This window comes from Chlorocebus sabaeus, chromosome 14, assembly GCF_047675955.1.
Source record: "Chlorocebus sabaeus isolate Y175 chromosome 14, mChlSab1.0.hap1, whole genome shotgun sequence".
Classification (NCBI taxonomy): domain Eukaryota; kingdom Metazoa; phylum Chordata; class Mammalia; order Primates; family Cercopithecidae; genus Chlorocebus; species Chlorocebus sabaeus.
The window spans coordinates 41,809,996-41,834,893 of record NC_132917.1 but is presented as its reverse complement, the minus strand read 5'-3'; the positions used below and the strand labels follow the sequence as shown (position 1 = coordinate 41,834,893).

The following is a 24,898-nucleotide window of genomic DNA, read 5'->3' as shown; positions in this document are numbered from 1 at the left end:
GCTGGTCTTTCCACAGACCCTCTTTTCTTCTGACTGTTCATATATTTCATGTTCAGAGAAAGACTCAGAAAAGCTTAGTGCCTGTGACCTTGTGGTGGGCGCAGGCCAGGTCCAACCCTGTGCAGAGGTAAAGCTGACCCACCTGCAGGTTGTTCGAGTACCCCTGGTGACCCCTTCACGGCTGACATCCCACCATGAGGACATTACTCCACTGGGTTAGGGCTTCATACTTAAGAAGCTGGTCTGTAAAAATGAGAACTTCCTTGGGGGAAAAGGGAGTCCCCATGTCTTTTTTGGGGACGTGATGTGGAGGGCGCAGTGGGAGGTGGGCACCATGGGTGGGAGCAGAGCCTGAAAACACTTTGTGATGACTTCAGGGTTTGCTGCTGAGATTTCACTCATCTTCCCCTGTGACACATGCATCCCCACAAACATATACCAAGGACATAACTGAGGACCAAGAAGTCACAACCTAAGAAACTGTCGCTGGGGAAGAGTTTGCTGTGAAACATCATTTTATTAACTAATTTTATTTTATTTTTTTTACAAAAATAAACAATTTAATGAACAAGAAGTACAAAAGATTCTGGATATTCAAACTCCAGGAAGGGGGAGAGCCTGGTTTTGGCTGCTTTGCGGCTTTCATTGAAAGCAAATGAGGCAGAAAGGCCCCGGCCCCACCCCCACCCCAGGTCCTGGCTCAAACCGCACCTGCTCCCCGACCCCAGTCTTGGCTCATGCTGAGGTGTGCACCTCTGCCCCTGACCCCTGGGCTGGCCTGGGAGTGCCTGCCCCCTGTTGGGAGGTCAGAGATAGCCTCCCCAGGTACAGAATCACCCACATCCTGGAGCTTCCCCCGCCAAGTCTCCTGTCCAGACCTCAGCTGAGAGAACACTCAGCGATGGATTGTCCCCACGCAGCCCCCCGCCTGCCGTGGCAAGTGCAGCAGCAGCAGCAGCAGCAGCAGCAGCAGCAGCAGCAGGGGCTTTAGCTACATTCTCACACTACTGAACACAGTGACAGGGCTGCTCACGGAACTGTCCCAGGGAGGGACACAACCCCCACTGGGGAGACTAGCCTGAGCTTCCTTGCAGCCCAGAGGGTTGGAGAGGCAGTCATCCCCCCAAGATTCCTGGACTAGGAGCCAGCAGTCCCATAGCTAGGCTGGTAAACTCACATTTTAACATTTGGCATTATTGCACGTTTGTCCTGGTCACATCGATCTGTCTGGGATGTCAGCTTTGTCTGCAGGGGTTCCCAGGTGACATGCAGCGCTGCCAGTGCAAGTCACTCCCTCCACAGGCAAGCCCTGCTGCTGAGGATAGTCAGCTGGTCAGCCAAGCCCTCAGACAGGTCAGCCTGAGGCCTTCACATATGTGGTCTTGTTGGGATCAGGGACCACTTGGCTCCATCCAGTCTTGAAAAAGACCAGCTGTCGACCTGGGGGGCAGAGGTGAGAGGTAACAGGGCTGGATGTTTCTCTTCCTGGATGCAGGGCCATTCTCCCTAATTTGACTGCCTTGAAGACACGTATACCTCTCTCTCATCATCTCAGCACCCCCCTGACTTACGATGGGCAACCACTATCTATCAACCTCCAGAGAGGTCCTGCCATCTCCCTTAGAAGGGCTTCTCCCACTGGCTCACCTGTCCAGGTGGTCTGGTTGGTGACCACAAAGGCCCGACACTGGGCATGGCTCTCACAGACATCCACAGCCTCAGCCAGGTTGAACACTGAAAGGAGGCAGCTCCCATGGTGGTAGGATGGCCAGCAGCGGTAGTCCTCCTGGGGGATGGTGCTGTCTGGGATGCGCTGGTACTCTGTGGGTTGGGGATGGAGTGAAATGAGAACTCTGTATGCCCAGGTTTGAGCGCCCAGGGATGTGTCACTTTCTGAAAAGGGCAGCAAGACTCATCACCTAGGTCAAAGCTAAAGTCCAGCCCAACCCTCTAGCATGGAGATGAAGGTGGCTACCACTGTTGAAACTGGGCTGATTCATCAAAAAAGACAAAGCACAGACTTGGTTTTCAGGAGATACATATCTCCCAAATCTAAGGGCACATAGCTGGGTCAGGCAGTACAAGATAGCAGGCACATGCAAGAGGGACAGACATATACAGGGACCCATGGAGTCCCAGCTGTCTAGGCGAATTGCTGAGGTCAGGACATTTTAGACAGAGCCAAGGCTTCTCAGACTTCAATGTGCACGTGAATCCCACCAAGGACTCTTGTTAAAATGCAGATTCTTTTTTTTTTTTTTTTTTTTTGATGGGGTCTCACTCTGTTGCCCAGACTAGAGTGCAGTGACACAATCATAGCTCACTGCAGCCTTGAAATCCTGGGCTCAAGGGATCCTTCCATCTCAGCTTCCCGAAGTGCTGGGATTACAGGTGTGAGCCACCATGCCCCACCAAATGGATATTTTGATTCTGTAGGTCTGGGGTGGAACTGAGAATCTGCACTTCTAACCAGCATCCAGTATGGCCTGCAAGGGTTCAGAGCAACCTTCATTCACATTTTCTCCTGGCCTTGGGGAGAGAAGTTAGGCAAGTTCCTCAGAAGGGCCTGGGATGGAAGGGAGTCAGGGGTTTTTGAAGTTAAGAGGTATGCAAATGGACTAAAATGCAAAAAATCCATGGCTAGAGTGGGGACGGGGCTGGAGGGAAAATCTGAGATCTCATTCTACAGAGAGAGCCTCAGAAGCTCTGAAAACTCACAATCCAGTGAGCTGCTCGGCTGCTGGCCTCTTGTTTGCTCCTGTCTTTCCCACTGCCTGGAGAGCCCCAGCTCTGGGCTGATAATGCAGAAGCCCTGGGCCTCTGGCCACCCCGCCCCTCCTGCCTCCTTCTACCAGGGACTAGACCAAAGTCCAGGGCTGACTGTGATTTACAGCCCCATAAACGGCATCCTCAGGGACAGAGCCAGCCATTGTTCACCTCGTTAAACTTTATTTACAGGGCTAACAGGGCTCCCCTACCCCTAAGACTAGCCAGAGCTCCTTGAATATGGACGCTGCTCACCCCTCAACCCCTGCCAACCCCAGCGAAACCCCAGGGCTTCAGCAGAAGGACCACAGCCTGAAACCAGTGGCCAGAATTCTCCCCCTGCCCTTGGAGCTTCCTGGCTGGTTTCCGTGTGTGCCTCCCCTAACATCCAGTGCCCTTCTAGCCCCGGGAGATTAGAGGAAGGAAAGGGAAGCAAACATATATATACTGTGTTCCAGCCGTGTCATAGGAACTGCACTAATTGCTTTCACACATTTCACCTGACATTTAATTCCCATAAGAATTTGGTGAGGTGGGTAATGGTGAACCCAATTCACAGATGAGGAAAGTGAGGTTCAAGGGGTAACTTGCTCAAAGTCACACAGCCAGTATATGATAGGGTTTGGAGCCATCCAGAGTAGGGTGTCAGTGTCCACCCCCAGGTTGAAGGCAGAATTATAGTTGCTCTAGCTCAGCTAGAGATGGAACCTCAGATTACTCCATGTCAGCCCCTCCACGATTCTATGTGAGCCCCTAGAGTGGCCTTTGGAGACAAGGGTAACCAGAGAAAGGGTTATAGAGAAATAGGCCACTTAGCCTAATTGGGTGGGGTCATTCACCCTCCCACCTGTTTCTCGCTTCTCTGTGGATCAGGTTGGGGCCACTCACCAGTACTGCTGCTTGCCGTGGAGTTCTGCAGATACTGCCCGCTCCGATACAGGTGCAGCACCTTCTCCAGCTGGGCCAGGGTCTCGTCCACCCCCCAGGTGAGCTCTCCTGCAGAGTGCAGTGTGGCTAAGACAGGAGGCCTGGGGCTCCCACTCCTCCCTGAAGTCAGCAGCCAGCTGCTCCCAGCTCTGCCTCCAGAGCCTGTGCCCCAGTGAACAGAAGGTTGGGGAGTGGGGAGGTTGCAGCAGAATGCCACCTGAGGAAGTGATGGTTTCTGGACCCCCTGCCGCCCTGGGTTATTTTTCTCCCCACTTTTGCTGGGGGGGTGTGCGGGGGGGAAGGTGCCTGGAAGCAGATGGGCCCTGGAGAGCTCACCTGTGGCGTTGACAATGCTGTCCAGCAGAGGACGCAGTGAAGGCGGGGCACTGTGAGGCAGGAGGTATGTGAAGAAAAACCTGTGGCAGAGAGAAACCAGTGGCTCAGGGATCCAGCCTTTGGAGACACATCCTTCCTCTATTCCAACCTGGGGTAAATGCTAACCTGGCCAGGGAGCCGGATCCCTCAGGCTTAGCAACCAGGCAGGCTGCTGTGAAGTCTACTCAGCCTCAGGGGAGGGGGCTGGGCGCATGCTAAGACCACACCTAACTTCACACTAACCGAAACCAGGGGCCTGGTTCCCATCCCTTCCCAGGACTTGCCCACCTCCCAGCCCCACATCATCCCCTGACGGACCCCCGGTGTCAGAGCAGCCCCATGGCTGGGGCCCAGTGAGGAATTTCCCAGAGCACAAGGGCCTGGGTAGGAACGGAAAAGTGCCAGTTCCAGCAGCCCTAGGCTCCGAGTCCAACACTATTTTAAGAAGCTTCCAGCTGCCACCCCCTAACACAGATTCTCCTTGGAGCTATTTTTAGCCTCCCCATCAGAAGCCTGAACGTTCCCTTCTGGACAGGGTAGAAGCCTTCCCTCACTCTGGTCAAGGCTGAGTCTCCCTGCCCAGCTGGCCTCCACGTTGCTTCTCTTCCTGCCATGCCCTCCTGGCCCATTCTCCTTCGATGGAGTTCCTGAATCGGGGGTGGAGGTCACCTGTAGGCATTATAGAGGTTCCGCTTCTCGTTCATGCCCTCGCACCAGCCATGAGCTGAGCAGGGCAGGGTGAAGTTCCTGGCTGGAAATTCGAGTATGCAGTCAGCACTGCCTGCACACGGCGTCTCCTCCACACGTGCATCATCCAGGTCCGTCACCTTGAGCTCCCCATCCACCAGCACAAACTGCCGCGGGCGGAAGTCCAGCAGAGTGACGGAGCCCAGTGGGGAGTGGGCCAGGTGGTGGAGGAGGCGGCCCAGGCTCAGGCAGATCTGAGGGGCAGAAGAAAAGACTGCTCACTGCCTCTCTCCTGGGTGGGGGTCTGTGGGACTCGAGGGCGCCCTCCTTGTGGAATCTGAACTTTGCTTGTGGGGGTTGGCACTTCTCTTCTGTAGGTCCCAGTGCTCCACAAAGGCCAAGGTCAGCAGCCTTAGAGAGGAGGCCAGTGAGTTCCTATTAACTCTCAGCTGGCCTGACCCTGCAAATGATATGGAGTGGGTGGGAAACGGCAGCAGCGAGGGTCTGGGGGTAATGCATCTCTTCCCTGAAGTTGCATCCTGAATGTAGTTTTAGTTCAGTGTATGGAAGTAGCGGGAGGGTCAACATGGTATTAAGGTCTTTCCTCATTCTAGGACACTGGCCCTCCCACGGTCAGGCTGAGTGTGAGTGTGTGAGTGCTCCCCTCTTTAAGGTGCCAGCCCCCACAAGCTGGTGTGTACACGGGCACAAGGAAGGGTGAGGAGGGCAAGAGCACAGAATGTTGGGATCCTCTATGTCTTCCTTCTTTTTTGAACACTTTGGCCGGTGTGCGCCTTCTGCCCCTCCCTCTCCCTGGGTGGAGGAGGAGTGGGGGCTGCTCTGGAAGGCTGGCCTTCTAAGGGAGAACCATCCTAGCAAGGAGCCCAGGGCCCGAGCCCTCCTCTAAGCTCACTCGGAATCGATCCTCCCAGGAAGTTTGCAGCAGCTGGATCATTTCTACAGGGGCGCCCAGCTCCGTGATGGTGGTCAGGGTGTCTGGGATGTCCTCGCTGTCCTGGTAGCAGTAGCCATAGAGCTGGGGAAAGCCGAGGGCAGGTCATTAGGTCACAGGGTGGGGGTGGGGACAGGGAAGGGCTGGACTGTCAGGTTCCCCCTCTCTCTCCCCCCACCATCCCTAGGCCTTTGCTTCAGCTCAGGCCAGAAGAGAATGCAGCGTTGCCTGGGAAGCATGCCCTCTCTCCCCTGTAGTCAGACTTCCTACTCATCATGCCAGCCCCTCACCCCTTCCGACTCAGGTAAATGGGCAGGTCTGGCCACTGGGAGTTAACCACGTGCCAGGCACCCTGCTAAATTGCTCTATGTGCATAACTCAATTCTTATAATGGGCACGGTAGGTACTATTATTATCTCCAACTTCAGGTGAGGAGGCTGACTCAGAGAGGTTAAGTTGCTTGCATAAGGTGGCACAGCCGATCAGTGCAGGAGCTAAGATGTGAATTTGTGCCACTCGGATTCTACAACTTGTTTTTCTTTCTTTCTGTCTTTTTTTTTTTTTGTTTTTTGAGAGAGCCTCGCTCTGTTGCCCAGGCTGGAGTGCAGTGGCATGATCTCAGCTCTGCTCCACCTCCTGGGTTCAATCAATTCTCTTGCCTCAGCCTCCCGAGTAGCTGGGATTACAGGCACTTGCCACTATGCCCAGCTAATTTTTGTATTTTTAGTAGAGACAGAGTTTCACTGTGTCGGCCAGGCTGGTCTCAAACTCCTGACCTCAAGTGATCTGCCTGCCTTGGCCTCCCAAAGTGCTGGGATTACAGGCGTGAGCCACTGTACCCGGCTACAATCTGTTTTTTCTAAGGATGCTGTTTGCTAAAACACAAGCCAGCATACGGTTGGGCATTATCCCTCCTCCCCTCCTCCAATCTGTATCCCTCTCCATTTCTACCTTCTGGCAGCTTCAATTTTCTCTGTGTGGGTCTTGAGGGAGGAAAAGCAAGTTCCCTCAGATTGGTAACAAGTGTTGATAAGAACAAGGTACCTAAGGGCACATGCCGGGGTGTGTTTTGCATATAGGTGATGTATATCAGTGGGGTTGGTAGTGAGTGATGATTCCTCCTGGAAGATCAGTTCTTTCGGGGTTACCCTCACAGGGAACTGCCCGCTCGATATCATACGGGGAGAAGCTCTGCACTGCCCAGGGACTTCTGGGGAGCACAGTCTGACTGTCACTACCACCTAAACAGCATCCTCAGGCTTCTCCCTGGCTCTTCCAGCATACTCCACAGCAGCTAGAGGCTCGTATGGTGCTCAAAACCACCAGCACCCTGTGGGGTAGAAACACAAAGGCCGAGTTGTCCAGGCCTGACTGGGGGAGAGGAGAACTATGCAGTGGAGGGGTGGGGATGCTGAGCCCATGGCCTGGATATCCCTGTGCACTGTCACCCTCATACCATCGTTCACACCCTCCCCAGAGCCACTCTAGGTCCTCACATGTCCTCTTTCCGCCCCAGGAGTGCCCCCTCAGCTCTCCATCATCCTGCTGGCATGGGGGAAGGCCTCCCTCTTGGGCTGTGACTTGGGGGGCCAGGGCAGCTCCAGGCACCCTCTTCTCTCTCCACCCCCTTCCCATCAGTCCAGGGAGGCCCCAGATCCTGGTGGGGTGGGGGGAAGGTAAGGGGAACAGCCCTGGGGCCTGGTTCTCATTTTCTTGCCCAGAGTCTGAGCCTTTGTGGGAAACTTCTGAAGGTTATTAAACACCCGGAGGTCGTTAAATGCGCTGTTAACGAGGTATTAATCAACACCCCTCAGGAAAAAATAAAAAGACACCATTAACCCCCGCCAGGAAGCATGAGGCTGAGCATTTCAGTCACATCTTTTGTTCGGTTGGGAGAAGAAATATACTTTAGCAGGGCCAGAATCTGGGCCCAGGCAGGCCTGGGGGCCCCAGGATGACAGGGGAGAGGTGGGGAGAGATTGAGGGGAGGGAAGACCCTTGTGCCCTTTGGCCCTGGGCTATAGAGGAGTCAGTCACGTGAGGGAGTGTGTGTGCGTGTGTCAGGGGCGGGATGGGGAGGGGTCAAAGAAGATGGATGGAAAGATCTCTCGCCCAGGCAATCCCCATGACCAGAGAAAGCCCTGGGAGGTGCAGAGTGGGGCCTGCTAGCCTGGGCATTTTCTATTAGAATCCACAGCACCAACTCTGCGCTGCTCAGAGAGGAAGGGTGGTTGGCCTGCACCACTAGGAACTCTAGAAATGTTCTCTGACTCCTCCCCAGTTCAGCAAACAGTCAAATGGTTTTGAAATTTTAAATGACTCATAGGTATTAAAGCAGCATTATTTCTAGTTCTCTGTACACCTGCCCTGAAGCCTCCTGGCCAGGAAGACCCCACTGTAGGCTTCCCTGCCAGCAAAGACAGCCAGTTGAGGAAGCCAGGGCGACACGGGCCTGGTGGTCAGATGAATGGGGGAGAACCACCCTCAAAGCAGTCCCTAAACTCACACTAAAGGGCCCCCCACTTTTCCTGGGTAGAAAGGACCTGTGACCCTCTCTCCCTTAGCAACCCTGTGCCCTGGGGCCACTAACTCTCGTCTGGGACTCTACAATAAAGAGTCACACAGCCAACCCCAGACAACCCTGGTCTTGGTTTGGTGAGGGAAGGGTGAAAACTCTTCTGTTGTAATTTGTTCTTTGGTGCCTTCAGAATTGGGCTGGGGGCCTGACATTTCAGAGGAGGACCGTCCTGTGATATATGCGTGGGGCGTTAGCTGAATGCTTGTCAGGAAGTTTGGGCTGGCAGGAAGAGTGAGGGAGAAATTTCTTAAAAGATAGGAAAGCACATCAAACATCAAACTCGTCTGAAGGGAGAGAGGTCTTGAGTCAAGTAACTAAGACTTTATGTCCTGCTAAGTCACTCAAGATCTCTCCACTCCCTCAGTATCTGGCTGACACCCTAGAGTTTCCAAAAAGTTCCCAAGAGTCCCTGGGAAGCAAAGAGTACAAGATCCTCCCAGTCAGAATGGCCACGTAACCAGGGGCTCACTCCCTGAAGCTGCAGACACAGTGTGAGCCGTGCAGCCGGGCTTCACCACACCCAACTGTTGGTTCTGCCCGAGCTCCCGAGACCAGGGCCCGGTCACAACTGTCTGACCAGGGTGGGGGAATACAATGGAGGAGGGCGAGACTGGGAGCCAACAGGAGTATAAACAGCCTTTCGGCCAATCTCTCCTACTCTACGATGCCCACCCATCTCCCTCCAGGGCTGGGGCGCCATCTCACTCCTGAGGAAAGGAGAGAGGGACTCCTGGGTTTCCGGTCATTTCTGCCGGGTGCAGAAAGGTTAGTTTGAGTGGGCTAGGAGGTGGAAGGTGTGTGCAAGATTCATCCGTTGGGGAGGCTGCATACACCCCATATTCACCGGGCCAAGAGCGGTCAGAGATTCCCCTCTCAGTTTGCTCAGACATGTGCAAAGGGAATAGTCTGTCTAATCTTAGGATGGAGGGAGACCTGAAAGAGAGGACGTAGTGTAAGGGCAGTGCTGGGACTGTGAGAGGCCCACTCTAAGTCTAGCTTGAGGGGACAAGGTGGGGGTTTCAGCTCTCCCGTGTGTCTCCAGTGAACGGGCGAGGCAGAGTCCCATTGAGTAGGAACCTGGGCATTTGGCCTTCTCAACCTTCCAGCCTCTTGGCTATCTATATACACTCTGACAGTGTGACATTTAGATCCTCAGGCCGCCAGTCTGTCCACTGAGCTGAGACCTTGAGGCTTCTCCAGGGGCTCAAGGACCCACTTTAAGGTCTGGGGAACCCTTGGTTCACTTCTGGGAAGAGCTGTGTTCCCTTTTCCTAGCCTGCTCCCCAGCCCCCTTCCAGTGTCTTCTGGGGTGGCGCTGGGGGTGGGTGGGTGGGGAAATTCTATGGGAATCAAGGCAGACACTTGGTCTCTTTCCAGCCCTTCCCAACCCCGTTGCTGTCCCGTTTCATTTTCAAAACCAGACAAATCACTGGAAGTTGAGAGAAGTTCCATCAAGAAGGGGGACTTTATCACACAGTTGTAATTCTGACTCCAGTGTCTTGGCTTAGGGTCATTTTGGCTTGGGGTAATATCCCTGGTGTTCAACCTCCTAACTCCAGCCCAAAGTACAGTCCTAAGCGCTAATGGACTGCCCCACCCCTGAGTTTTGGGAGCCTCTGTCCTGGTCTGTCTGTAAGAGATGTGGAAGCGGAGAAGCCCAGGAGTTCTTCGGTAAAGGGACGCCCACCCAGAAGCGAGAAGCAGGGTGGTGCAGTGGGAAGCACCATGGTCCGGCTTCTGCGTCTAGCTTAGCCTGGGCGCAGTCACTGGCACTCCAGATCAAGGGTTTATCTTCCAGCCAGGCTGACAAGGTCTTGGGCACTCCCAGCCAACACCGTCACCCCCGCGTCCCCACCCTCGTACCTGCAGCACGTTGGGGTGCCGCAGCCGCTCCAGCAGCACCATCTCCTTAAGCAGCTTGTGGGCCGCCAGCCGATAGCAGCCCCTCCGTACCCCGAACTCGCGCACGCAGCTGCCCAGATCGTGGCCGCTGAAGTCCACCGCCTTGAGCGCCACCACGGCGCCGCCAGGCAAGCGGACCCGGTACACGGCCTTGGTGTAGCCTGAGCCCACGTACTGCGCGCCGGACACGTTGCGAAGCGCGGCGCAGCCCAAGCGCGGGCCCGGGCCGGGGGAGCCTGGGCCGGGAGCCGGGGGCCAGCCTGGGGCGCCGTCGGGCAGGGGCCGGGCCCAAGGGGGCCGGGGACGCTGCAGGCCGGGCCCGCCCGGAGCCAGGTCCATCAGGCGCCGCCGCTCCGGCCGGCCCGCCCCAGGCCCGGGGCCCCCGCGGGAATAGCGCTGCACCTCCTCGTAGCGCGCCCGGATCTGCCGGGCCAGCTCCCCGCGGCCCCCGCGACGGCTCGGGCCCGGGGCCGGCGAAGGCTCAGGGGACTGGCCTGGCCTCGGAGGCTCCGAGCCCGGAGCGAAGAGCACGTTGAGGACGGAGCCCAGCAGGAAGGAGGCGCAGAAACCCGCGGCCACTGCCGCCCGCCGGCGCCGCATCGCTCCCCTCCCCCCGGCCGGCCGGCCCCGCGCGGCTCCCCGGCCCCGGCCCCGGGCGGCTCAGGCTCCGAGGCGGCTCCGCTCTGCGCCCCGCTGGCCCCCTGCCCAGCCCACGCGCATGGCCCCAGCGGCCCCGACCCCGGCCCCTCGCGGGCGACACATCGGCCTGACACTTGCCTCCCTGCCGCCCTGCCCCCGCCGCTTATAAGGCCCGGAGCCGCCCCCGCCCCCGCCCCCGCCCCCGCCCCCGCCCCTCCGCCTCCGCCTCCCAGCTCCCGGCCCGAGCCCGTCCTCGGCACCGCCCCCTCCGGCCGCCCGGCCCGGCCTTCCCCGCTGACTGACAGCGGGACCTCCTCCCGCGGCCGTCCCGGCCTGGGAAGCGGCGCGGAGGCGGCTCCGGCCCTGCCCAGCCCGCTGTCCCCCAAGCTCCGTCTGGGGCGTGGGGAAGGGGGCGGCGGCCAGGAGGCGCGCGGGGACTCCGCGCCTAACGCGAGGGCGGACAACGGGGCCGGGGCGGCCGGATAACGGGATCGGGAAGTGGATAACGGTGCCGGCCGGGCGGAGTGGGAGGAAGATAAAGGGGCGAGGCCGGCGGGTAACGGGCTCCGGAGGGGACGGGCAGCTAAGTCCGGGGTGCGAAGATCCGAGTGATCTCAGCGCTGCCTCCTGGGACTGGAGGCCTCGGGGCGGTTTGGGCTCAGGGAAGGCGCGTGGACCCCGCCTCTCGCGGGTGGGGCCGGGGGTGGCGGCTCCTCGCTTAGCCCCGGATTCCGCGTTGGGGCGTTGGTGAGGGGGAGGCGGGCGCAGCCGGGCCAGCACCTGCGAGCGCGCGTGGGATAGGAGCTCTAGGCATAGAGGAATGCTCGTGAACTCGCCGGAGATGCCCTGTTCAACTCCTTTTACTAAGTGTTTCTGATTTTCCTTGCCCCTAAAGCCCCAAATGCAGCTGGGAGTCGCTCCCTACCCCCCAGGATGCCTGGGGTCTGACGGGGTCAGCCGCGTACCGGGAACCATGTGCATGCTAGTAGCTTGCGCAAAGAGTGCGATTGTGCCCACGGACGGCTGTCTGTGGAGTGTGTGCCTCGGTGTGTCTGAAGGGGCCATTGTGTCCGATGAAGGGAATGTGTACCTTGTGTGTAAGTTGGTGCTGACGCCACCAGAACTTCGGTCCCTCCTCCTCCCTCCCTGATTGCATCATTAGTGCTAATTGAGGGGCTTTCACACACCAGTGCATTAGCTGTTTGGAGTGAGCTCCCCCCTCCTGGGAGAGATAAGCCGCTGCCCCTCCCCCTCGCAGCTCTCCTCTTCCCCGCCGCCCTGACACTGCCCACCTAGATCCTCTCACCTTCCTGGGCAGCTTCCTGCCTCCCTCTGGGCCAGGTTAATCTCTGTCGTCCTCATAGTGTCAGGGATTGGCTGGGGAGGGGTCAGGGAGGAGAAGGGTCCAGAGCCTTTTTTTCTGGGGGGGGGGGGTGGAGGGGGTTGGGGGGTTGTCCAGGAAGGGGAGATTTTCACTGAAGAGGTCTGGCGTTCCTACAGAATGCAGTGTCTGTGATGAGAAAGGGACCGGAATTTATGCCCTGTTCCTTTGGACATGGAAGGACCAAGGAGACAGCTGAGTCCAGCCCCGACTTCCTTGTTCTCTATGGCTTGGGGAGTTGGGGCCCAGTCCGACTTAGCAAGTGTGGAAAGGCAGGGTGAAGGAAGCCATGATTCCTCCGAGAACGCTGGGTCTGGTGGAGTCCGGTCTGTACCGATGGAGCTGTTCACGCTCTGGGCCGTGGCTGCAGGGTGTCGGGGGAAAGCTCTGAGCAGATGCCCTCCCCAGCCTTACACCAGATGTCTTTGGTCTAATTAACTGTGCTGGGAAAACCAACCTGGGTTTGTAAACAGAGCTACTGGCTAAAGTCAACAGGGAACAGCAGCAAACAGCAAACATTCCCCTCACACTCAGCCTCGGTTCAATTCAGGCCCCTGGGGAAAAGGGGGAGCTGGGTGGATCAGGAGGCCCCCCGGCCCACAGCTGAATCAGGAAAAGCCTGTCTGTCTGTGTCACCCCAATATGGCTGCTAGTTCCTTATCAGTTCCATGTCTTCTCTTCTGGAGAGGAATGAGGATTCTGGGAGGAACAGTTGCCATCCCAAGATAGGCTCTGTCCTCCTTCCAGCAATTTCCCGATAGACATCTACCCAGCCAAACATCTCAATCCGTGAGGGAGCTGTTGTGGGGGAATATTCCCTGAAGAGCCTTCTTTGGGGCCTGCTCTGCCCTTGTGTCTTGGAGAAACTTCTGAGGGTAAAACTTGGCATTGTGAGTCTATAGCTCAGAGTAGGTGAATATAACGTGAACATTGTTAAGTTCGTTACACATCATGTAGGTATTATAATAACATGTTCTGAAATTAGATAATTCTTCCTGTGATATCTTTGCCAAGCTTCAGTGTTTCTGTTATGGTTTGAAAGTTCAAGGCACACAGGGGCCTGAGAAACAGGCACAAATGTGCGTGCAACGCACACAGGTCCACGGAGCAGTACGGAGCAGTAGCTTACACAGCAACAAAGGCCTCTCAGTGGCCTCCCTCTCATACTCACTGTCTCCCTCACCAGCTCTCAGACACACGGACATACACAATCTGAGATGGAAATGGATTTTTGGCTTCTGAAAGAAAAGGATTGAACTTTTTGAGCAGATTAGAGTTTCTGAATTGGCAGTTCTTGAGTTCTTAACTGTATTTTGCTTATTTGGTTTTTTTTTTTTTTTTTTCCTGCCACCCAGGGAGAGGAATCATTTCAAAGAATTGAAATACATGAAATGCTACTGCAGGCCCCTGATCTGCAGTCTGCCCATGCACTCAAAGACCAGGTGGAGCCCATAGCCTGGGCCTCACAGGCCAGAGTCTGCAGGCCAGTGTCCAGCTCAGAGCCCTCAGTGCCGTCTTCATACAGGAGCCATCAGATGGCCGTCCTCCCTGTCTCCCCCAGGGCTTCTGGCAGTCCTCACACCACAGTGTCTGTGCGAGGTCTAGAAGGCTCAACATGTCCAATGCTCTATGTTTTCTTGCTGCCTGTATGTTTCTGCCATGCTCCTACCCCACTCAAAACACTTAACTTGGATATTAATCCTTGGGAAGAGGGCAGATGGCCCAGACTCCAAAATGCTAAATTTCCTTCAAAGTGTCTTTTCAATATCTTTTTTTCTGCATGTTTCTGTCACATCATCCTAGACTGTCTGAAGGGTTATTCCAGCCTCCCAGCTGCCTTCTTTATTGTCCACCTTTTTCCCTGCAGGCCAAGACTCAGACACCTCTTTTGGAGTATTACTCTTCTACTCAAAAACGGGAGGATAAGCTGAACTGGCCTTCAGGCCTCCATGAGCTGGCCCCAGCCCCCCACCTAGGCCTGTGTCCCCCTTTCCATTCCTCCACACAAAGTCAGACTCCCCAACCAGGTGCCTGTACTAGCTCCTGCCCCAGCCATCATCTGCGCTTTCCCATCAGTGCCTTCTCTCCCAGTTCCTTTTCCTGAAATACGGTCTTCTAGCCTTTCCACTTAATCTTTGCCAAGTGATGCTTCCAGGCCTCCCAGAAGGTGGTAAGGTAGAGATAATGCTTCTGCAACTGGGGTCCTGTTGCAGAAGGTCCTTGGGATATTGAGTGTCTATTCTTAGAGTTTTGTGGAGAAAAGAAATGTACAAAATACATTTCTCAGGTCTTGGAAAACTTGACATAAAGAGCTTGGGATTCGGAATCAGGGATTCAATCTTATTAATCAGTGACCTACTAGTATTTACACGAATTTCAAACAAACAAACATCTGTGACAACATCTTAGACAACTTGTTTGGGTATAACTCTGCCAGGGGACAGAAATAACTTGAACCTCTTTTATTCTTTCTTTTCCCTCCCTCCCTCCCTCCATCCCTCCCTCCCTCTCTCTCTCTCCTTCTTTTCTTTTCTGATAGGGTCTTGGGTCTTGCTCTGTTGCCCAGACTAGAATGCAGTGGCCTGATCTTGGCTCACTGCAACCTCCACCTCTCAGGCTCAAGTGATTCTCCCACCTTAGCCTCCCAAGTAGCTAGGACTATAGGTGTGAGCCACCATGCCCAGCTAATTTTTGTATTTTTTTGTGTAGACAGGATCTCACTATGTTGCCCAGGCTGTTCTTGAGCTCCTGGGCTCAAGCAATCCTCCCACCTCAGCCTCCCAAAGTGTTGGAATTACAGGGTTGAACTACTTTCTTTTGTTTTTCTTTTCCTTTTTTCTTTTTCTTTTCTTTCTTTCTTTTTTTTTTTTTTTTTTGGGAGATGGAGTCTCACTCTGTCACCCAGGGCAGTGGTGCGATCTTGGCTCACTGCAACCTCTGCCTCCCGGGTTCAAGTGATTCTTGTGCCTCAGCCTCTGGAGTAGCTGGGATTATAAGCGCAGGCCACCAAGTGTGGCTAATTTTTGTATTTTTAGTAGAGACAGGGTTTCACTATGTTGGCCAGGCTGGTCTCAAACTCCTGACCTCAAGTGATCCGCCCACTTTGGCCTCCCAAAGTGCTGGGATTACAGGCGTGAACCACCGCGCCCGGCCTGAACCACTGTCTATCCTGTTTCCCATAGGTGAAATCTCTTGACCTCCTGGGCTCTTTTGTGCCTGGAATTTCCCCTTTCTCCCAAATCAGCAAACCAGTAGTCCATCACAGGAGGCCTCACCACTTCCCCTACACCGTGGTGAGCTTCAGAGGGAAGACCATGAATCAGGACCTGGGCTGAGCCTCCTGATGCCAGAGTCTGAGCGCAGGGACAGCCCCAGCTTGTCCTCCCAGGAGCAAGGCTGTAGGGGAGGGGACTGATTCTGAAAAGAGTGGGGGAAAGGGTGGAGCCAGGCAGCCGCTCCTCCACCCCCACCTCCCTCAGGTAGGAAGTGAAGCTGATGTTTCCAAAATATAAAAAACAGATGATGAAGGTCAGGTTTCCCACATGCTGGAGAGCGGGAGCCCCAAGGCAGAGTCCCTAAAACATTGGAGGCAGAGACAGAGGAGAGCGCGAGCGAGTGTGCAAGCGTGAGTGCAGAGATAGATAAACATGAAGAAACAGAGAGAGAGACAAAAATTTCTGAATCCTGAGAAAAGTAGTTGAACGAAGACAGAGGAAGCCATGGCTCAGGAGAGATGCTTCCACCCGTTTCTGGAAAAGAGCTTAGTTCCCCTCCCTGGGTTTCAGGATGGGAATATGAGCCATTTCAGCTCCACGACCCTGTCAGATGGGGAGGCCCTCCTGGAACCCAGAAACCAAAAGGCTCTGTGCGCTCTCAGAGCCCTCAATGCCTAGGCTGGCTTCTCTGTCTCTGCCTCGGAGTGTGGCCCCCAGTGTCCCTCTCAGACCCCTTCCTGTGCCTGGGTGTCTATTCCTCCTGCCTTCCTGCTACTCAGCCTCACCCACCAGCCAGGGAGATGCTCTGTGACACTTAGTCTTTCTGTCTCTTTTCTGGCTTTCTGAGCTGTGTCCCCCTGCTTCACTGTTTCTTGAGATTGGAGGAGCTAGGGGTGGGTGGGACTGAGGACTGGAGAGGGGGTTGGTGGTCCCAGAGAAGGCTTAGAGGTACCTGTTTAGAGCTCTCACCGGAGAGAAGGAGTGAGGGGGTAGCCTTGGGGTGGGGACCCTGTGGTGAATTCGGACTGTGTTCTGGAGACTCTTTAGGGGAGTGAGAAAAGTGGGGGCTGGTCCCCTAGGCCTCCGTAGTCCCTGGCAGATGGAGCAGCAGGTAGAGGGAGGGAGAATTGGCCATCGATCAGTGAGTGACAGATGGACTCAGGCGGCTCAGGTTGATGGAGCAGAGGCCTTTGTCTTTGTCCAGATGTGATGGGGATGGGCGCATAGGGGCTGGGTGGTTAGGAGTGAACATATCACACCTTCTCTGACAAAGCCAAATGTACTCCCGAGTCAATGGGGCCATGTTTCTAGGCCATGGTCAACTAGAAAGAAGCAGTTTATTTCAAGTGGTCACAGAGCTGCAGTTTGGGAAATGGAGAGAAAAGAGGAAGAAAAGAGGGGCTGTTGAGTTTGTACATTTGGTTCTGAACCTCTAGGGGGCTGACAGTTCTCTCCTTCTTCCCTGCCTCCCCCACAAGGCCAGCCTGGACCCAAACCCAGAAGAAAGACTGCTCCTTACAGTTAAGAAGGCCTTGCCCCTGCTTCTGCCCTCAGGAGCTTACAATGTAATTGGAAAGATTTGCCCCAAAACATCAGGGACTAATAGAAAGGAGAATGTGGAAGATGGGGTAGGTCGGGGCGGAGGGCGGGAGTGGACAGGCAAGAAAGAACTCAGAGAGGGCTGGCCCCTTCCTGGAACCCTGATGGAGAACTATCGTGTCCTGAAAGCCTGCTGTGCACCATGAGCTGTCTAACCTCTTGATACATACTGTGAGGTCAGAATGATTACACCCATTTTATAGATGAAAAAATTGAGGCTTATGAGATTAAGGAATCTGATAACTGTCACATCAATCCTAAGAGGCAGAGAAATGAAGAAGCAGTGCCTCAGGCCCCAATTCAGGGTCTTTTTTCAGCTTTTTGTTGGTTTGAGAAAATAGAAAATTCCAGTTAAAGGGAGAGGCAGAGAAGCAAATACATGTCACCAATGGGAACCAACATGGAAGTTCATTAAGGTCATTTTTGCCTCCAAGCAACAACGTTTGGTCATAAAGATTTATTATTTTATTGTTCTTGTTAATACTAATAAAAAGCACACTTATTAAATGCCTTTCATTATCACTTAATCCACTTAACACCTCTAGGAGATAAATACTGTTATTATCTTCAATTTTCAAGATGAGAAAATTGACATAAGAGAGGTTACTTAGGTAAGAAAGCCAAAGAGACTGTTAGGAGGCAGAGCCCAAATTTGGATGCAGATGCCTCTGACCGCAGAGCTTGTGCTCTTCCTGGTTCTGTCCTGCATTTTAGTTCATGATCTGAGCTGGGTTGGGCTTTATTCAGCTACAAAAATCCCAAGGTCAGTCTTTCCAAGCCCAGCGCTGCAATCGTGGTTCAAAGATAAGTGTCTGATGATGTGTAAGCCTTTAAAGGATAGAGGCAGGCCCTCCTGGGGCAGTAGGGGAAAAAGATGCAGACAAGAAGAGGCACATTGAAGAGAATCTTCCCCTGCCTGCCACCCCATTCCCCTGCCACATAAGGAAAACCACAGACTCAGGAGCTGAGACCAGACACCTATGAAGTGTTTCTCAGAGACTCCAGAGGGCCCTGTGGGGAGAGAGAAGAAATCAGGAGTGATGGTTTATAAAGGGCTAACAATACCCTGGGAGTCTTTGTGGAATTAAAATAATTATTTGAAAAATTCCAAAAAGCACAAAAAAGGAATAAAAATTACACAAACTCCCTCCATTAAAAGAGATTATCTATAGTAAAATGTGCGAACTACCTCGTCTGTCCCTCCAACCCCAACCCCAGAGGTAACCTCTGCTAACCATGTGGTGTGTAAAGGCTCTCTAAGATCCCACACACACTCATTATCTCCTTCCCTCCACCACCATCCCATGGTGACTGTTCTCTACCACCAGCTTCAAGCTTAGACATCTTGGAGTCTCTTTGAAGTTTCCAAACTCAAATTCAAGTCCTGTGCTTTCAAAAAATATTTCTTGGATTTCCTCCCTTTTTCCTCATTGCTGTCCTCCCAAGTCTTGGCTCTTCCTCTCACATCTGCTCTGTTGATTGGGTTTCGTAAATGTTCTCTTCCCACCTCAAAGCATGTATGGGCACCAGATTCATCTGCCAACGACATCACTCCAACACATCATTTTCCTGTTCTAAAATCTTTGATGATTCCCCATCATTTGGAGGATAATTTAGCCTGGCATTTAAAGTCCGTTGCAACCTACCTCTTCACTTCTTGTATCCACAAGTGCTTCCTGACTCTGTGTTGCAGCCTGGCGGGTTGCCTCACTAATCTTAGAGCAAACTCTGCAACTCTTGCCTGATGATGACCTTTCTCCACCTAGCCAAACCTTGTCCATCCTTCAAGGCCCATCTCAAGTCTTTCTTTCTTTCCTCCTTTTTTTTTTTTTTTTTTTTTTGAGATGGAGTCGCGCTCTGTTGCTCAGGCTGGAGTGCAGTGGCATAATCTCGGCTCACTGCAAACTTTGCCTCCCAGGTTCAAGCGATTCTCCTGCCTCAGCCTCCTGAGTAGCTGGGATTACAGGTGCCCGCCACCACGCCGGGCTAATTTTTGTATTTTTAGTAGAGGCGGGGTTTCACTGTGTTGGCCTGGCTGGTCTTAAACTCCTGACCTACCTTGGCCTCCCAAAGTGCTAGGATTACAGGTGTGAGCCACTGTGCCCAGCCTCAAGCCTTTCTTTTCCTGAAAGCCATCCATGACCTCTCTAGTCCATATCCATTGCTTCTTTCCAAAATGCCTGAACACAAGAGGGCCACGCTTCATGGTTCAGAGAGGCCCCTAATTGAAAGGGATCTTGGGTATGACCATAGAATGGTAGTTCCCAGCTTAGGGCCCAAAGGTTTCCAGGAGTCTACAAATGTATTGGGAGGAGGGTGGCTATCAGCTTTTGTCAATATTCCAGAAAGCCTATAGGAAATTATATGTATTTCATGATAAGCCGGCCCAGTCAAGAGAAACATTGACTTTCTTTGCCTATGGCCGAATTATATCATGCATTCAGCATCTCATCTTGACAAATGACATTGGTTTTTCCTTAAGAAAAATTTGGAAATAGGCTGGGCATGGTGGCTCACACCTATAATCCTAGCACTTTGGGAGGCCAAGGTGAAAGGATTGCTCAAGGCCAGTAATTTGAGACCAGCCTGGGCAACATAATGAGACTCCATCTCTGTAAAAAATGTAAAAAGTAACCTAGCCTGGTGGTGCATACCTGTAGTCCCAGCTATATGGGAGGCTGAGGCGGGAGGATCACTTGAGCCCAAAAGTTTGAGTTTGAGGCTGCGGTGAACCATCATAGTGCCATTGCGCTCCAGCTCCAGCCTGGGTGATAGAGCAAGATCTTCATTTCTTGAAAAAAAAAAAAAAAGAAAAATGAAATAAGTTTGTTGTTATGTAAATGTACCCAGGTAGGTGGGCTCTTTCAAAATCTGGGGTTTGTGGGGCAGCAGGATGAATAAAAGGGACCCTTTAAAATTATGCTTAAAAATGTTTTTTAGAGATAGGGTCTTGCTCTATTGCCCAGGCTGGAGTTCACTGGCATGATCATAGATCACTGCAGCCTTGAACTCCTCGAGCAATCCTCAAGCAATTCTCCTGCCTTGGCCTTCCAAAGCATTGGGAATATAGGTGTGAGCCACTGTACCCAGCATAAAAGGGATTATTGGTGGTGAAAAAGTTGGAGTCACTGGTCTCAACCAATCTCCTTACCAAAGCAGGACTCTTCGCTAATGGACAAAGAGCTCAATCACTCCTTGTGATGGACAACCCTATGTACCTGTCCATTACCACACTCACTGTGGTTGTGATTTCTCTAATTTGTGGGTTGTTTGATTAAAGTTAGTCTAATCTATAAACTTCATGAGGACAGGGCCCTGTTTGATTTCTGCTCAACATATATTCCCCATTGTCTAGCACAGGATCAGGGCCCATAGGCAATTAGTCAATATTTGTTATTTTCTGTTTCACAAGGCAGAAAGAGTAAAGGTATGTAAAAGTGTTTTGTAAACTATAAAGCAGGGCCTATAACAATCTCAGGAGCGGTTGTTATTATTGTTTCTTCAATTAAATGTTGATTTCTTCAATTAAATGTTATTACTGTTTCTTCAATTAAATGTTGATACCCAGATGTGTAACCCCCATCCCCTTTCCTTCACTCTACCTCCCTAGCTTGGTAACAAATGACTTAGTATGTAGACTGAGCTTTTGTCCATTTGTTTGTTTTTCTCTTCTCTTTTAATCTCTTAGGATAAACAATAATCTGACTAAGGCTGGGCACGATGGTGCACATCTGTAATCCCAGCACTTTGGGAGCCAAAGTGGGAGCATTAGTTGAACTCAGGAGTTCGAGACCAGGCTGGGTAACATAATGAGACCCTGTCTCTACAAAAAAATGAAAAAAAAAACCAACAAAAACTGGGTATGGTGGTGAGCCTGTAGTCCCTGCTACTGAGGAGGCTGAGGCAGGAGGATCGCTTGAGCCCAGGAGTTCGAGGCTGCAGTAAGCCATGATGGAGCCCCTGTACTCCAGCCTGGGTGACAGAGTGAGACCCCTCTCTAAAAACAAAAAGAAACAAACAAAAACAAAAAAACCTGACTAAATATAGTTCCCCCCAAGTGATCACCTTTCCCTTCCATCTCATTCCTTTCCCCACATTCCATCCTACCTTATTGATCATCTACTCTGTGCTAGACACCAAGTGAATAACCAAAAATACAAAGATGAATGATGCAGTCTTAGTCCTGAGGCATTTCTTGAAACATTCTTGCTGAAAGAGGTCTTTGAGGCCCCTCCCTCCATCACGCTCCTCTGATTACTTCGTAGGTTGGTGATGCTCCTCTCTAAATACAGCCCTAGGATCTCTGCACTTGACGCTCCCTCTGCCTGGAGAGGTCTTCTGAGGCCTCAGACCTTCCTGTGTCTGGCTTCTCCATATTCAGAGTCAAATGTCATCTCATCAGACAGGACTGATGGCCCGTAGACAATTAGTCAATATTTTTTATTGTGTGTTTCTGGTCACTCTACTAAATTGCTCTGTTTTATGTTCTCAGAGCACTTAACATTCTTGGAAAGTATCTTGCTATGTCTGTCGTATTTTGACTTTTTGTTTTTAGTCTTTCCTCATTAGAATGTAAGCACCATGACAGGAGGGTCTTTGTTTTGTTCACCGATGTATGCTCCAAGCTCCAAGCAGTGGCAGCATATAGTAGGTGCTCGGTAATAATTGTAGAAGGACTGAACATGACGTTCCAGAGATCTTCTGCCAACTCAGGTTGAGCCCTTCCCCTCCTGTGTTTTGGACATCATGCATCTGGTGATGCACTCATCCTCTGATTTTTTTTAGGGATATCATTCTTGTGTCAGAGGCTAAATGACAAGTGTCTCTTCACCAGCAGAAGAAAATCCTCTCCTCTGTCGTCTTTTTTTTTTTTTTTAGACGGAGTCTCGCTCGGTCGCCCAGGCTGGAGGGCAGTGGCACGATCTCGGCTCACTGCAAGCTCTACCACCTGGGTTCACGCCATTCTCCTGCCTCAGCCTCCCAAGTAGCTGGGACTACAGGCGTCCGCCAGCAAGCCCGGCTAATTTTTTGTATTTTTTTTTTTTTTAAATTGAGACAGGGTTTCACAGTGTTAGCCAGGATGGTCTCAATCTCCTGACCTCGTGATCCGCCTGCCTCAGCCTCCCAAAGTGCTGGGATTACAGGTGTGAGCCACCGCTCCCGGCCACTCTCCTCTGTCTTAACCAAACCCAGTCTTTTTATCAGGAGCCAGGTTTCCTGTTTCCTGCAACTGTGACCTGCCCTGCTCTTCAGAATTTACCTGCCTTGTGTGGTATTTGCTTAGGGCTGTCCTTTGTGACTTTGAAGGTGACAATCAGTTAATCCAATAACAGAATCCTGCTAATGTGCTAATGGGAAAGGGTGAAAAAAAGGCACCCAGATCCTTCCCTTGTGACTCAGGTAACATCTGTGCATTTAACGGGGCCCTTCTGGAGACAATTAAATAAATGCTTTATTGAAACAATAAAATTAATAGGGGTCTCATGGAACTCAATGAAAGGTTTTTAAAAATTAACTTCATTGTTTTTTAAGCTTCCAATCAAGCTCTGCTAAGCTAGGGGGTTGGGCAGGGCCAGATTCTCGTTAAAGCACGTCTCTGCCCAAAGGGCTGCACATAGCGGGTTGGGAGCCCAGGCCTGAGCTTTCCATGGGGAAGAACCACTGCCGCTGTTCTGAGGGCCTGGCTCTAATGGGCTCGTCCAGTAACAGGCAAGGTTTTTCTAAATCATAGGTCTGGTTCTGTTCCTGGGACACTGTGACCTTGTACATTTATAAATCCCAGACTGCATGGGATTTGGGTGCCCTAGATTAGGTGTCCCATCCAAAGAAATGTCATGATGACATTTGTCATGTTGAGTGAATAAAATGATAAATGCTGGGAACACTCTGCCAGGAAGTGGGCGGGACATCGGTCTGGTCTGCATTTGTCTGGATCCAGGCTTATTGACCCCACCACATTGCTCCACACCCCCTTCCCAGCCTATAACCCCCGGCTACTCATTTCTCCCTAGCAATCCTTTTCAGCCTCAAGAAAGGCCTAAGAAGTCAGAGCTTGTCAAATCAGAAGGCCAGAGATTTTGGAAAACCTGTGGGTGGTTCTCCTGGTGGGGGCCAGGGAGCAGGTATTGATGTGGGACCAGGGACTTCCTCATGAAGCATTTGCCAGGCTTAGGGGGTGATGGGACCCTGGACAGGGAAACTCTCGTGGAAGAAGTGGTTCTATGTCCAGATGGATGGAGCTGGCATAAGACTGTCTTTGAGACTCCTCATTATTCCTATCAAGGTAGCATGTTGATTCAAACCATCTGTGGGCTTGTGAGGTCTGATTAGACTTGGCGTTTCCAACCCTGGGCTCCCGACTTACGCCCTATGTGAGTGTGAGGAGTAAGCTGAGGGTGTGGTTGAACTTGGGAGTGGACCCTCTCTCCAAGCCCCAGACTCCTGGCCCCCAGTGATTCAGGGCACAGGCAGCTCCAGGCCCCTCCCCTCCCCTAGTCTGGTCTGCCAATAGGCATTGGGAGGGGTTCTGAGCTGAAAGTCAGAAGGCTTCTGCTCTCAACTGTGGCCTGAACTACCTATGTGACTTTGAGCAAGTTATTTAGCTTTTCTGGGTCTCAGTTTTTTCATCTGCAAAATGGGGATAATGACACCTGTGGTGGTTGTTTTGAGGATCAAATGAGGCATAGGTGTAAATCACTTTGAAGTGCATGAAGAACAAATTATACAAAGGTTGTTTTCGTTAATGGTGTTCCCAGTCTCAAGGAACAGGGCCTTCCTACCCTGGAGTTACTGTTGCCTGAGTACTGGGTTCAGGATATCTTTTGACTCTGGAAGAGAGAATGAAGCTTTTGGGGGATTTGCTTATTAACTCCTCTGGCTCCCCACTTTCCCTCAAGGGCAGCTTCCATTACCCTTCCCCTCTCCACCACCCTTCTATCCTCCCAGACTAGAGATTTTGGAGGTGTCTTTGACTCTCTTCTATATTATCTTATATCTATTCTGTCAACACATCTTGTTTCCTCCTTTGAAATCTATCCCAGACTTACCTTCTCTTTCCTAGTCTCACTGCCATCACCTTAGTCTAAGCCGTCATTATCTGGGTTTCTGCTGGAGCTCCTCAGCTGGTCTTTCCACCTTTGCTCTTTCTCCCCTCCATGCCTTCCTGCATGGGGCTACCACATTAATCTGCCCAAGGGCCACTTTTTATTGGATCACTTCCTGGCTCAAGAAAGCCCAGTGGCTCCTTAATGATCTCATCAGGGCCATTTTCCCTATGTGCTTTTGTCAGAGGTGTTTGAACCAGAGCAACTCCATCTTGAATAGGGGCTGGTTAAATAAGGCTGAGATCTACTAGGCTGACTGCATTCCCAGGAGGTTAGGCATTCTAAGTCACAAGATAAGCTAGGAGGTCGGTACAAGATACAGGTCATAAAGACCTTGCTGATAAAACAATTTGCAGTAAAGAAGCTGGCCAAATCCCACCAAAACCAAGATGGCGACGAGAGTGTCCTCTGGTCATCCTCATGGCTCATTATATGCTAGTTATAATACATTAATATACTAAGAGACACTCCCACCAGAGCCATGACAGTTTACAAATGCCAAGGCAACCTCGAAGTTACCCTATACTGTATAAAAAAGGGAGGAACCCTCAGGTCCAGGAATTGCCCACCGCTTTCCTGGAAAACTCATGAATAATCCACCCTTTGTTCAGCATATAATCAAGAAATAACTATAAGTATTCTTAGTCTAGCAGCCCAAGCTGCTGCTCTGCCTATGGAGTAGCCATTCTTTATTCCTTTACCTTTTTTTTTTTTTTTTGAGATAGAGTCTGGCTCTGTTGCCCAGGCTGGAGTGCAGTGGCATGATCTCGGCTC

The 24,898-nt window shown here is 52.2% G+C and overlaps 1 protein-coding gene across 2 annotated transcripts; it reads right to left on the bottom strand.

Annotated features, from left to right (window-relative positions):
• Positions 1 to 497: 497 nt before the first annotated feature.
• Positions 498 to 10,980, bottom strand: PKDCC (protein kinase domain containing, cytoplasmic). Of its 2 annotated transcripts, none has more exons than XM_038006847.2 (7): positions 10,149 to 10,980; positions 5,669 to 5,791; positions 4,738 to 5,009; positions 4,030 to 4,109; positions 3,655 to 3,855; positions 1,648 to 1,821; positions 498 to 1,440 (listed from the first exon to the last, which is right to left on the bottom strand). In XM_038006847.2, exons 1-7 carry the CDS (start codon positions 10,785 to 10,787, stop codon positions 1,355 to 1,357), a joined length of 1,575 nt encoding a protein of 524 aa, XP_037862775.1. In that variant the 5' UTR covers positions 10,788 to 10,980; the 3' UTR covers positions 498 to 1,354. The 2 variants fall into 2 exon arrangements, with proteins under 2 accessions (XP_037862775.1, XP_007969022.1); XM_007970831.3 differs by having other exon boundaries at positions 3,655 to 3,762; positions 10,149 to 10,979.
• Between the last annotated feature and the right edge of the window lie 13,918 nt (positions 10,981 to 24,898).

What these genes read in the sequence shown, in the direction of transcription:
- PKDCC (XM_038006847.2), bottom strand. Translation starts at nt 10,787, where the DNA reads ATGCGGCGCCGGCGGGCGGCAGTGGCCGCGGGTTTCTGCGCCTCCTTC. An exon ending in CCTGGGAGGATCGATTCCGA is followed by an intron (nt 5,010 to 5,668) that starts GTGAGCTTAGAG and finishes TCTGCCCCTCAG; the next exon opens with ATCTGCCTGAGCCTGGGCCG. An exon ending in CAGCATTGTCAACGCCACAG is followed by an intron (nt 3,856 to 4,029) that starts GTGAGCTCTCCA and finishes ACTGGGGCACAG; the next exon opens with GCTCTGGAGGCAGAGCTGGG.